This window comes from Ciona robusta, chromosome 14, assembly GCF_009617815.1.
Source record: "Ciona robusta chromosome 14, ASM961781v2".
Classification (NCBI taxonomy): Eukaryota; Metazoa; Chordata; class Ascidiacea; order Phlebobranchia; family Cionidae; genus Ciona; species Ciona robusta.
Genome location: NC_143248.1, coordinates 2,271,406 through 2,285,021, shown reverse-complemented (window position 1 = coordinate 2,285,021; position 13,616 = coordinate 2,271,406). Strand labels below are relative to the sequence as shown.

Below are 13,616 nucleotides of genomic sequence, written 5' to 3'. Positions count from 1 at the left end.
TTACCCCACACTACTATATAAATAATAAATGCAAGCAAAATCTTGAGCGTATTGCTTTTATATATACAGTTTATCAATTTAGATCTTTTTGCCTACAGCAAATCTTTTGCTCCTGCCTTGCTGCAAAACTGAAGTAAACTTACTATCTGACTGCGACAGGGCGGTCGATAGCAAATCGAATTTTGTCACGAAAATAACAATATTTCCATATTGATTGGACAAAGGGTGACCAAATCAGGAACTCCAAAAATCTCTAGCTAATAAGATGCCCCGCATATACTTTATACTTTTATTTATACCATTAGCACTTACGTCCAAAACGAAGTTACGAACGTAGTTGTATCTCAAATATTAGTTTACACTGTTACACTGTTTACTTAGACCAGTTATAATTGGTTTACCGCGTTTTGACACACGACTGATTTACAACAAGTGGAAAATTTTAATATGATTACATCAAAGAAACGTTCTACCGTAACTGACTTGCTGTGTACACCAATTTCTTCTATCTATACGGGTCACTGCTTCAGGAACCTATTGGTTTTTCTGTGTAAGCACAAATTATCCTAGGGACGCACTTGTTTTACAGTTTGTATTGCACATATTGCGTATGTATATTACAGTAGGGTGGGGGAAGATGGAACACCTTTTCATTCTATTTTCTCGTTCCAGATGGTAGTAAACAAAGAACATTCGAAAAATTATAAAACCATATCCTCACGACTTCCATAAACCGTTGTTTATTGTTTAAAACTTGATCAGGATATTTGAATATTAGGTGCTAAGTGTGTCCCATCTTTCCCCGCAGTACTATATAGTTAAATAAATAAGATTCCAATTCTAGAAAAACCACCTATAAATAATATATCCCTACCCTGTTGTATTGAGCGTATTGCATAATCTCCCAACGACATGTACTATCCAACCGCCTACTTAATAAACATTGCTGATGTATTCAATTAGGGCTTAGGTAGGTCGGCCTTACTCTGTTTGAACTAGAAGACCGTACTAAAGTCACTCAGCTTAGCCAAACAAAAGGTCTACTATCACAGGTTTGCCCAGTTTGGTCAACGCTTTGACCGCATGCGGTGATGTACACACAACTGGTCAATGGCTCGCTAAGTACCATTTTCAACGTGTTCTCATCGTTTTGGCCGGCCTGTACTAACAAGTGCCAGAACCTATGATATAATTTAGCTTATATACTGTTCTGGCTAACCTACAGTACCGATGCATCAATAGCTTTTCTATATATACCCACGTCACCATATACACATTAATATAGTTAAGTCTGCACGGGAAAAGCTGCTGTTACTCTGCAATATATAAACAAATGTTACTTCAAGCCATTATCCGCTTTCGCCGAATAGCCTCGGCTGCCGTTTGTCACATTTCGGTGAAAAACTACTCGAATGAACATTGCCTCTTACACACAAACTATTCTATGCTCGGTTGGGTATGGTTGTCAGCATTGAAGCTTAAAAGGCGCGGTTAATTACACTTGGTATGCGTCGAATTCTTCTTATTTTTCGTCAACTAAGGGTGCGTGTGGTTGTGAAATAAATAAGCACCTTTACAATTTCAGTGACGCGTCCTAACTTAGGTATCGCACCGAAACCTATGGTTTACTCGCCGCAATGCGTGGGAAACTGTTTTATGATTGCTATTAATCAAAATAATATACCCATTTCAAAACTGAAAAGTGTACGAATTATTCTATGGGTTGATTTTGAATAGGAAAATGAACGTTTTAGTTGTTTTATCCACCTGGTTCCTTTTCCAAATTGCATTTTGTATATGGAATGTATGGTAGGGGCGGAACAGTTTTATAATACTATTATTGTTTTTATAGAGTGGAAACGTGTCCCATCTTCCCCCACCCTACTATATTCAACCTTGTAAAATTTAAAAAAAAGTTTACTTTCTAGTTGATGTATACAATTATATTCTTACTTTCCATGTTTCGGTAAGTATAAGAGTAACTTCGCATGAATTTCGTTTGCAACACTCCGTGAAACAGCCAAAATTCGCTGTAAAACACGTCATAGAAAAAATCTGAACAGTTTTCTATGAATAGGCAAGTGGTCGAACGTCATTGCTGTAGAATAAATAGAATCGATACAGTAAATGACGCATAAAGATGACATTTTATTGATATAGTTTCTAAATTGGAGTTTGTATAAAACGTAATGTGTACATATACATATTCTCATTGTGTATATGTAGCGCCACCAAGCGTTTGTATATTCGTATGTTTTTACAACTCTCGTTTTATTGATAATTCTTTTAAATTTCTGCGGAACATTTAAACAATAATAATACAAGCTATACAGCCATTTTTAATATTAAACAAACAATTTGATTATACATTTGTGCTTCTTAATGATCTCATTCTAAATGGGACCACAATTTAGGATAGAGAGCACACAATACCGGTCTACAGTGAATCGAACTAAACTTGGGCCATTCTACCCAAATTGAATTTTTATTTTCAAAGGCGTGTGTTGCGAATAGCAATAATACTGATATTTATCGTTCATACAGCTTGTTAGATTGTACTTTATATACAAATGGATAGTTGGAACTATTTATAATTTCCCTTGAATCTTTATATAACCTATATGGGGTAAGTACTAAATGTGGTTATATACATAATGGGAATATGGAAAAGTATTCAATGTTTAATGTACTGATGTATAATATGTCACAATCTTTGGCACGTATACTATAAGTTAAGAATCTTCCAGTACATAGCAGAATAGGCTGGTGGAAAGTGTTAGTGGTTGGTGGTTAGGGGGTTGGGTTTAGGTGTTGATGGTTAGGGGGTTAGTAGTTATAGAGGTTAGTAGTTAGTGACTATAGGGGTTAGTGGTTAGAAAATAAGGTGGGGGAAGACTGTAAACTAGCACCCAATCTTTAAAGGTTACTACAGTAAACGAAGGGTTTGACACAGTTGAACACACCTTTTTACTCTTAAGCTATTTCTGCACTAGTTTAGGCTGATGGAAAGTGTTAGATCTAAGTTGAAAATTGGGGGTTATTGAAGGGTACATTTATTGTTTAATGGTTATATAGCAGATAAAGTAGGCGAAGAATTCGTGACTAGCATATTTTTTAACAAAATTTAGAACACTTCGTTTCTTTTTATTGTTATTTATGGGTGAGGTCCTTGTCAAGCACCTTGAATTTAGTCCAGATTTGGCTTATTACCCCAACGCATGGAAAGGCATTTAAGTCTTTCATAAGACAAATGGTTTTATGTTTCGTATTTTGCCTACAGGCAAGCAGATGAGGGCATGAGCAACGGTAAAAATAAAGGTGCTAATGCACCTACTGGTGCTGCTACGACTGGCAAAGATACAGCAAATACAGAGTTCTACACTGTACAAGTATCTGATTCTGTCTTTACTGTGCTTAAGAGATATCAGAGCCTAAAACCAATTGGTTCTGGTGCACAAGGAATGGTAAGGAATTGTATTTAATACTATTTTGGTCATTTTTGTGATGAATTCTGTTTATAATGGTTTACTGGTAAATATGTGTGAATAGTGGAAAAATAAAAGTATTAAAAAGTAAGGCTGACCAATTTTAAATTTTGGTGTATATTTTGCCAAACATGTATTGCAGACTTGCAGTTTAATATGAAATATGGCTTACCATTGTCCATTGAACATAATAGATTCCCAAATCAATGAAATTTTCATAAAATTAGGAAAACTAAACAGATTTTGCATTATTTAATATGAGAGAAAATGGGACAGTTTATTTGAACATATAATTTGTATTTAAAGGAGTTGTTTCACAAAAATGTTCAAAATGCATTACATATAGGCTATATTCATATATATAACAATACAGCCTATCTGTCAAATTAGTTTTAGAAGTACCAGTTACAAAGAGTTTAATACCCACTAGTTAGAAAGTGTTAACTTTAAGAGATAAGATTTAAATTACATAACTTCTAATTGTACTTAATACACATTTTACATTTTGTGCATATATATATGGCTAATTTTTATTTTGCAACTTTACTAGGTATGTGCCGCCCATGATACAGTACTTGGCCAACATGTAGCCATAAAGAAACTCAGTCGTCCGTTCCAAAATCCGACACATGCGAAGCGTGCCTACCGCGAGCTTGTCCTTATGCGCGCTGTCAACCACAAAAATATCATCGGTTTACTGAACGTTTTTTCACCCCAATCTAGTTATGAAGATTTTTCCCATGTGTATCTTGTCATGGAACTTATGGATGCTAGTTTATGCCAGGTGAGGTGTTTTGCTAAGGTGTATAACAGATCCTAGGACCCATGGCATACCTTGTTGCGGGACCTCACTCGCATACAATAGAAAAAAAATGCACATAACATGAGTCAGGCTGCATGACAATGGTTTGTCTACCGTGGTATACAAATTGTATTTGAATGGATTCAAGGAGTAGGTTTACAGAGTAGCAAACTATGTTGTATGGTATATGCTCCTAATTCTAAGTGGGTAATGTAATGTGATAATTCTGGCATAAATTTCAGGTCTCCTGGTGTGCCTTGGGACCTTTCCCTTACGGAATTAAAAATGGTTCACTTCAAACATTATACTAAATTATGCAACTAAAATATCAAAGTTTTGTGTTGTATAATATGCATCATACCTATTTGTATTAACTGTTAAGCTATCTGCACTAATATAAAGATTAAGATATATGATGTACCTGCATATATATTATAATATAGCCTATGTATCTTTTATAAAGTACTTGTAATTTCAAGGTGATTCAAATGGATCTTGACCACGAAAGACTCTCCTATCTTCTCTATCAGTTACTTTGTGGCATTAAACACTTGCATTCTGCTGGTATCATTCATAGAGACTTAAAGCCATCCAACATTGTGGTACGGTCAGACTGCACACTTAAAATTCTTGACTTTGGTTTGGCAAGAACTGCAGGAGGTTCTTTTATGATGACGCCGTATGTGGTGACACGATATTACAGGTGTGATATGTGAATATGAATGTAATGCTACTAGCTTTATCCTCGCGCGTACGGAAAGGGACAGTCGTTATAACACAGGTGTTCATAGACCTTGGGCAAGCTTACGAGTTACCATGTATGTTACTTTGTGGGTGAATATTTTTTTGATTGTTTTTGTACAACCCATTAGTGACCACTTGGTTGAAGCAATTGATGTTAAGTGTCTTGCCCATGAACACATACCTGACTTACACCCACATGGATACTAGTGAATCATGTTTTGCATTTATTTTGCAAAATATTTATTTATTTTCTTCGTAACCAGTGAGTGTAATTATTTATAGTTTTCATGTCATGCAGTATCACTCCATTACAACCTATTACGAAAGTTTTTGAATTTTGCAATGTTTCGCTTTAAAAGGGTATAAAAGACCATATCTGCAAATTGAATATATTTGCGAAGCACAGTTTAAGATGTCATGGGGGGTTTAAACAACATTTTCTTTCTTTTTAATTTTTATAATGTGAGATAAGACTAAACGAAATATTGAGCAAAATATTGAAAACGGTTAAAATATAGAATTGGTCTTTTTGGCACCTGTAATATCAAAACAGTCTAAATTTCAAGTTTTTAACTGTCTTTATAAAAATGGGTTTTATTATGTAAATTTACCAATAAAGTAGTTTACATACATTACTTAGCTTTTGCGGAGAACTTTTGTATCAGATTTTGTGCTTAAAAAAAACTGTAAATTTTAGATCATCTCAAACGGTTAAAAGATCTGTTTAAGTACGTAGTTTAGGATGCCTTGAGAATGTCGTCATTTTCTCGTGCTTTCCAGCTGCTGACTCTCATGTTTAATGCATGAATAGTCGAAACAACACGATTCAATCCGCTTACACATAACGTCATCAAAAATCGCTTTTTAAAATGAAGAAACTACTATTTTGCGATTACTAATTTTCGTGTGGATTTGTGAAACAAGTTATACTTTAGGTTATAGTTGAAATTTCTTATAACCTGTTTAGTACTTGTGTTTGGGCTGATTTACCAGTAAGTTCACATGGCATTTTATTTTTAATGTTTAAAGACAATTAAACAATGATTTAGACTTCGATTCTCCATTGGTTCCCCACTATTTCTCATTGATAGTAAATTACTTATTTTTATTATTATTATTATTACTATATATATACAATAAGTGTGAAATTTAGTTTCCAAAATTGGGTCTTCAAACTTTTAAAATAAGTGCATTCTTAATACTTGAATAGCTGCACAATAATGCTAAGAAGTAATATTGTTTCCTAACTGCTCCATTTCTATCACATTTTAATTGATTTTTTTATTTCCCAGAGCACCAGAAGTGATTTTAGGAATGGGGTATCAAGAAGTAGTGGACATATGGTCAGTGGGATGTATCTTTGGTGAAATGATTAGAGGTCAGGTCCTTTTTCCTGGAAATGATCACATAGATCAATGGAATAAGATAACAGAACAATTAGGAACTCCATCAGAGGTAAGGGAATTATTACTGTATTCGTATTTTTATACAAATTTTTAAAGATATTGTTTTTTACAATTTGGAACTCTATGGGTTGCTGCAACCCCTGCATAAATCTCAGGGTGGTTTTGCATACTAAGAATAAGTCGACGCCATTATTCATAAATAAAAAAAAATACTTTTTACCAGGACTTTATCAACAAACTGCAGCCAACAGTGAGGAATTATGTCTTGAATCGGCCATTCCAAAGAGGACATCCAATTCATCGCTTGTTCCCTGATAGTCTCTTCCCAGCTGACTCCGAGAGCAATGGAAGACTCCGGTCAAGTCAGGCACGCGATCTTCTTGCTAAGATGTTGGTAGTTGACCCAATTGGAAGAATTACTGTTGATGATGCATTGCAACACCCATATATTAAAATCTGGTAAGGTTATTATTATAGTGGGGTGGGGGGAGATGGGACGCTTGTTCATTCTGTTTTCTCATCAAATTTGGTAGTCAACGAAGAACATTCAAACATAAAAAATCATATCCTCACGGCTCCCATAGGCAGTTGTTAATTGTTTAAAACGTTATCAGGATATTTGGATATTATACGTGCTAAAGTTGTCCCATCGTTTCCTACCCTACTATACTATTATAATATTTAAATAAAAAACCAGGAGTTTCTAAATCAAATTTATGAATGGTTGTAACTTATTTACCTTGTGTTGCGGGGCAAGGACCATTGTTATAACATGGTGTTTTTTTCATACACCTCCTACCTGTTTGACTGAAGTTGTGTGTAAAATAAATATAGTACTGTGGGGTAAGATGGGACACCTTTAAAACGTAATATTCAAATATCCTGATCGTGTTTTAAACAATTAACAACGGTCTATGAGAGTCGTGAGAATACGGTTTTATATTTCTTTGATTGTTCTTTGTTTACTACAAAATGGGATGAGAAAAAAAAGAATGAAAAAGTGTCCCATCTTCCCCCACCCTACTATATATTAGGAATTAAGGAAATAAAAACCACATAAACCTACGCGTATGCTGCTTAAGTATTGACAGGACAAGGAAATAACTGTGTATTTAAATGTGCACCTTTTTACTGATAAAGTATAACAGATGTCTGAACAGTTTACTTCATACTTTAATGTAAGTAATCTTTTTATATTGAATAGTCAATATATATGATTACTAATATTCCTTTTTTGGTCAGATTTTTTAGTACAATTTATCATGCGGCTTGGTATTAATTATTACGCTAATATAACCTGTCAAAAAAGCTAGGCAATAACGTATTTTCATCCGAATTTTAAACTTATTAACCAGTAATTTACTCCTTTGCAACACATTTTATCAGCAAACTACGTTTCTGTTTGTACTTTTTCCATATACTGATATGTTGATACATCTATATTTACTCGTGGCCTAGACCAGACAGTTTTACAGCATTAAGTGTCCTACAGTGCCGCTCCCATAGGAAATACGGCAACAATCAATTGATTTCTGATTTAATTTTGTTGCCTAACTCCTAGCGACCTAGCAGATGGTTAAGTTTGAAAACACAACTAAAAGTACTGTTACGTTAAAAATAAGACAAATTTTAAAATATTTTGTGAATTTTAATTATTAGTTTGTTTCAACTATTGTTAATCTTTTTATAGCAGTACTCAGTATTAGAAAATGTTTTTTTTTGGTGGCTAGACTGGCTTTTCGGATATGCATTTGTATATTAGAATCGCGTAGCCGGTAAACGACAGTCGTTATAATAACACAGGTGTTCTGATTCATGCACCTCGTGCCAGCTTAGGAGTTACTGCTTATTACAACTTTAACTTTGTGTATTATAACTTCGATAATTTAGACAAGCCATTAGTGACCACTGGGTTGGACCAATGTCGTTGAATGTCATGTCGTATTTATTTGTATGACTGCCACTACGGCATAACCAACAAATTCAAAACGAAGTCAAAACGGTATTGACTCTCTGACTAAAAAAAATAACGTTCTGGTACTACGAAAACGTAACAGACAATAATAAAGTCTAACCAATTGTTTAATATATAGAAGGGTGGGCGACGATGGGACACATTTTTATTTTATTATCTCGTCTCATTTAGTAGTAAAAAAAAACATTCAAGGAATTATAAAACCGTATGCTCACAACTCCCATAGACCGTTGTTATTTGTTTAAATCACGATCAGGATACTTGGATATTATGTGCTAAAGGTGCCCCGTCCTCCTCCACCCTACTATACTTATTTATATTTTAATCCAGGTACGATCCCAGCGAGGTAGAAGGCCCAGGTCCAAAAGTCGACGGCGGATCAATAGACGAGGTCGATTACTCGGTTGAAAAATGGAAAGAAGTAATTTGGACTGAAGTAAAACTATGGGACACAGTGGACACAACGGTCCCAAACCCGGTTATACCGCTCTCGACAGCTGTACCAGATCAACCTGCTGAAAAACTCGAACCCGAGAAGGCAGAGAGTAACCCAGACGTGCCTGCTGCTACTGCACAGGTTGTGAAAGCAGAAACGGAAGGATAAAGCAGCTTAACCATGTAGATCTCGACCACGGGCGAGTATTTTACTTGTTTGATCAGAATCACGTATTTTGAGTCGTTGTCTATAGTATACTGGATATCCGTATTCTTACTTATCACAAGTTTAACGCATGCTTGCCTTTACTATTTTACCGACAGTAACGGAGCTCGCCCGAGTAGTATAAACCACTTGCGTTGGGTGCTCTGAGGTATAACCTATTCGCTGGTGTTTCAACTACGATTTTTTCATGATTAGATTCGGATACACGCGCGGTACTCACAAAGAGTAATCTTCACAACGTTACAAACATACCGAGCGCAATTGTCTATACACGTTGGCTTATTCAGCTTTTTTCAACACGGATCCGCGTGAGATTCCGTGCACGGTTGTTGCTGTATTCAATCATACGTATATTTGCAGCGCTAAGCTCTGTGCAATTGCTGGCCGTTCAAAAACGAATTGATCAATTTCCACGCCTTGATTCGTGTAATTTTTCATGGTGTATCTGCTCAAATCCGTAAAATCGTTTGGACAGCACCGGTCCTGATCGTCTATTTTATGTAGTAACACTATTGTACTCGTGCACTTCTTTACTAAAAGTTGCATACATGGAATTGAAAAGCCGGTCGTCAAGTCAAGAAAGTCTAGCATTACAGAGGAGTTGAAGTCGCAGATAGTCCTTACTTAGCTGAATCTACGATATCAGTCTTTCTGTTACAAATGGGAAACAGCGCATAAATAACCTTTTTGCTGTGTCTCGAAAACCTACAAGATTTTGCAGTGGAATTTTCTGACATGATGAAGAAAATTTATTATATAAAGTAGGTTGGCGTAAGATGGAACACCTTATCATTCTATTTGTTGTCCCATTTTGCATAAACAAAAATGTTACTTTTGTAGTAGCTCAGGATTAAAACGAACCTTCGTAGGCAGATACACCACTTGTATTTTAAAATTGTAAAAAATAATAACGATGGTTCGTGTCTACACAAAACGCCTATATATTCAGAAATGGGTTAAATAATCCGTGTACAAATTCAACGATAATGAACTACATATCATTGGAAATTATTTCTTCGTCGGTTTTCTCAAGTCGTTGATACTGCTCAAACAAGGGTGATTTGGGGTCCAATTTTTCAGCGATTTCATTCCTAAAAAGATGGAATTATGTGCTTGGTGTGTATGAATTTAAAAGTACAAACAGCGAACATAGTTTTATTATAGTGGGGTGGAGAAGAAGGGCCAGCTTTTCAATCTCTTTTCTCGTCCAATTTGGTATAAACAAACAACATTCAAAAAATTATAAAACCGTATCCTCACGACTCCCATAGACTGTTGTTAATAGTTTAAAACATCATCAGGATATTTGGATATTATGTGCTAAAGTTGTCCCGTTTTTCCCTAACCTACCATATATAGTAGCCACATATAGTAGGGTGGGGGAATATGGGTCACCTTTGGCACATAATATCCAAATATCCTGATCGCGTTTTAAACAATTAACAACGGTGCGTGGGAGTTGTGAACATACATTTTCATAATTCGTTGAATGTTTTTTGCTTACTACCAAATTGGAAGAGAAAATAGAATGAACAGGTGTCCCATCTCCCCCCACCCTACTATATCAAATAAGAAGTAAGTTTTTTATATTCAACTTTTTATATGGCCTAAAACGAAGTCAAATGGAGAGTTGCAGAATGATAATACCGCCGTGTAGCCTACGAACATAGAGCATAATTTATACTTTACCAAATATCTTCCGAGATAAAGAAAGCAGCTTTGGTAACCAAGTAGCCATTAAAGCCAAGAACAATCAACGCAGAATACGCTCCCATGTCTGGCAATGCAAACGTGTTTACATTTTTTTAAGGGATTAATCAAATGTAAGCTTACTGTCAAAGTACCACCAGTCATCGATCTGAGCTTCCGGTAACATAACACTGTTTAATACGATGTCAAAACCTGCGCATGTCGGTCCGTACACCATACTGACGTAAGATTTGTCATGGTTCTGTAACAAAGATTGCCAGTTATTTTTGAAATAAACGTGTTCGCATTTAAACATGTCATGTACTAACAAAACGGCTTAAATAGCATGTAGCAATTCGACCTTTATCCCAAGTTCATGCAAGCAATTAAAGGTAGCGGGTCTATAAGTGAAAATAACTTGGTACACTTACTGGACGAGACAGACTTTCAGGTATTTTTTGAGAATGATCAAAAGTCGTTAACCAAAAGGTTGTAAAAATACCAGCTCCAATGTAGTACTTGGCTACATCTGTAATAAAGGAAATTGAAAACACTTTTTAACTAATTTATACAAAGTATAGATTATTAGCTTACCGTTAACGATAGCTTTACCATGCACAGATGTTACGAAGGCGAATGCATTTTCCACTAAGAATCTACCAGGTTCAGCAATGACTGTCAAACCGGTTTCAGGCGGAAATAGCCGGTCAATAGTAGCAGCAACTTGTTTACTTATCTATATAAAAGTGTGGCCACAATGCGTTAACGTAAAACTATATAAACCAAATTGGTGTGTTTGAATGTAACTTTTTACCATCACGTGGCGGGGCAACAACGGTCGTTACAACGGCTGTCCTTCGTTTCATACACCTCGTACCCGCTTACGAGTTACCACGTATGTAACTTTATCGATAATTATTTTGGAAGCTTTTCATTTTTTGTTTTATATATGACTGACAACACTAAGTTAGACAATTTACCGGCCCGCGGACAGACACACCCACAATGGTAACAGCGACTAGCCTTAATTAAACCCATATATTTTCCAAACAATCTGAACAGCACGAAAAAAGAGGCTAAAGGTTTTACCTTGATAAAGTTTTCGCCACAAAGGAATCCCCCGCCAATGTCAATAGTTTTTAAATCTACCCCATTAGAAGCAGCAAAGTCGTAGAGTTCTTTACACTGCTGCAAGCAGCTCATTATACATTCGAAAGATTCAACCCCACTTCCAGGATGGTAACTGTAAAAGTGAATGAATAAATTTATAGTAGGATGGGAAAAGATGGGACATCTTTTCATTTTATTTTCTTGTCCCATTCGGTAGAGAACATGGAAAATTCAAAGAATTTTAAAATCGTTTTCTCACGACTTCTACAGACCATTGGTAATTGTTCAAAACACGATCAGAATATTTGGATATTATATGTATCATTATTTATTTTCGTGGTGTAAGGCAACATCAATCTGTGTATCACTGGCATCTTTTTACTTGTGTACTTTTTACCTTTAAGGATAATATATCGCCACAAAAAATTACGAAACAAAACATACCATATTCCATTCAAATTTAAATTGAGCGATTTGCACAATAATACGAGCTTTTTGGCATCTGACATTGATGCGCCGAATTTGTCCCCCATTCTAACCCCTTCTTCAAACTCACAGACATTCAAACGTAACAACAACCTGTTTTACAGACAAAATGTAATTTTTTTGCCAGAGAAAATGCAAAAAATAAGTTACTTTCCGGTAGGATGAATCCGTTTGATTTTGTGCAGTTCGTCAGCGTTGTCAACAGTCATAACTTGAACACCGGTTTGACAAGCGTATTCAATATGGGAAGACATCTTGCATGGTACAGCAAAGAGAATGTCTTCCGGTTTCACTCCGCATTTTAGAGCCGTTTCAATTTCAAACTAAATGTATACTACTGTAAAACAACTGCAGCCTACAGCAGTTTTGAGGGCGCACGTTATACCATACGGCGAAAGGAAATTTTGTTAAGAGTTTCAAGCAAAATATCCTACTGGATGTTTACCTTACTGGCACAGTCGAAGCCCACGCCCAACGACGCTAGCAGTTGTACCACTGGTTGTGAGGGATTGCACTTCATGGCATAGTACGGTCTGATTTTAGGCATGTGCTTCGTCCACATCTGTAAGTTTCGTACAACTTGTCCAAGATCTCCAAGGTAAAACGAGGAATCCCATTCCTAAAAACACTCAAGTAAAAAGCCTATATACAAGTATATACACGGTTCGAAATCACATGCTTTTACCTTTAAATTCCGCTGTGAATTTACAAAAACCTTTGCAAATTCCTTTCGACTTTTACCCTTTCTAACTCCATAGACGGGAGGTTTTAACGGCTTGCTAGGCTCTAGTGATACTAGGTCGGCAGCGGGCATATTGTCTAACTATGAAACACAAGATCGGTGGACTTCGAACGAAACCAAGAACAACTGAATTTACATGTTACTGTATCCGGAAATGAAAACAATAACTTAACAGTATACCAATCCGTTATACATCCGTTAACAAGAATCAAAACAAAAGTGACATTTGCAAAATTGGATTTTCTGTGTATGCCAAATACAAACATACTTTATCAAACGAGACTATAACTTTGGGTCTAATTTTTCATCGATTACATGTCTGAAAAATCTGAGAATTTTTATCTGAGATTTTATATTTTAAATAGTAAAACACAGGATCTAGTCCTATATCGTTTACACGCACCTATTAATAACTAAAACCAATAGAAGACGATGTTTTAAATAACTAAAACCAATAGAAGACGATGTTTTGTTTCGCAAATTAATGGTTTAAAAAAAATTTGATCTTTGTAAAAC

General features: G+C 35.6%; 2 protein-coding genes across 2 annotated transcripts; one reads left to right on the top strand and one right to left on the bottom strand.

The window, feature by feature from the left end:
* The first annotated feature begins 2,466 nt into the window (after window positions 1-2,466).
* On the top strand, window positions 2,467-9,634 carry LOC149724881 (mitogen-activated protein kinase 8-like). The gene is made up of 7 exons (XM_089892270.1): window positions 2,467-2,626; window positions 3,281-3,464; window positions 4,036-4,269; window positions 4,767-4,990; window positions 6,324-6,486; window positions 6,661-6,896; window positions 8,743-9,634. The coding sequence occupies exons 1-7, from the start codon at window positions 2,622-2,624 to the stop codon at window positions 9,014-9,016; spliced, it is 1,320 nt and encodes a 439-aa protein (XP_089748396.1). The 5' UTR covers window positions 2,467-2,621; the 3' UTR covers window positions 9,017-9,634.
* Window positions 9,635-9,942: 308 nt separating this feature from the next.
* On the bottom strand, window positions 9,943-13,504 carry LOC149724880 (uncharacterized). Its single transcript, XM_089892271.1, has 10 exons — window positions 13,044-13,504; window positions 12,804-12,977; window positions 12,509-12,681; window positions 12,317-12,451; window positions 11,852-12,005; window positions 11,357-11,498; window positions 11,194-11,291; window positions 10,907-11,024; window positions 10,763-10,850; window positions 9,943-10,164 (listed from the first exon to the last, which is right to left on the bottom strand). The coding sequence occupies exons 1-10, from the start codon at window positions 13,170-13,172 to the stop codon at window positions 10,065-10,067; spliced, it is 1,311 nt and encodes a 436-aa protein (XP_089748397.1). The 5' UTR covers window positions 13,173-13,504; the 3' UTR covers window positions 9,943-10,064.
* Between the last annotated feature and the right edge of the window lie 112 nt (window positions 13,505-13,616).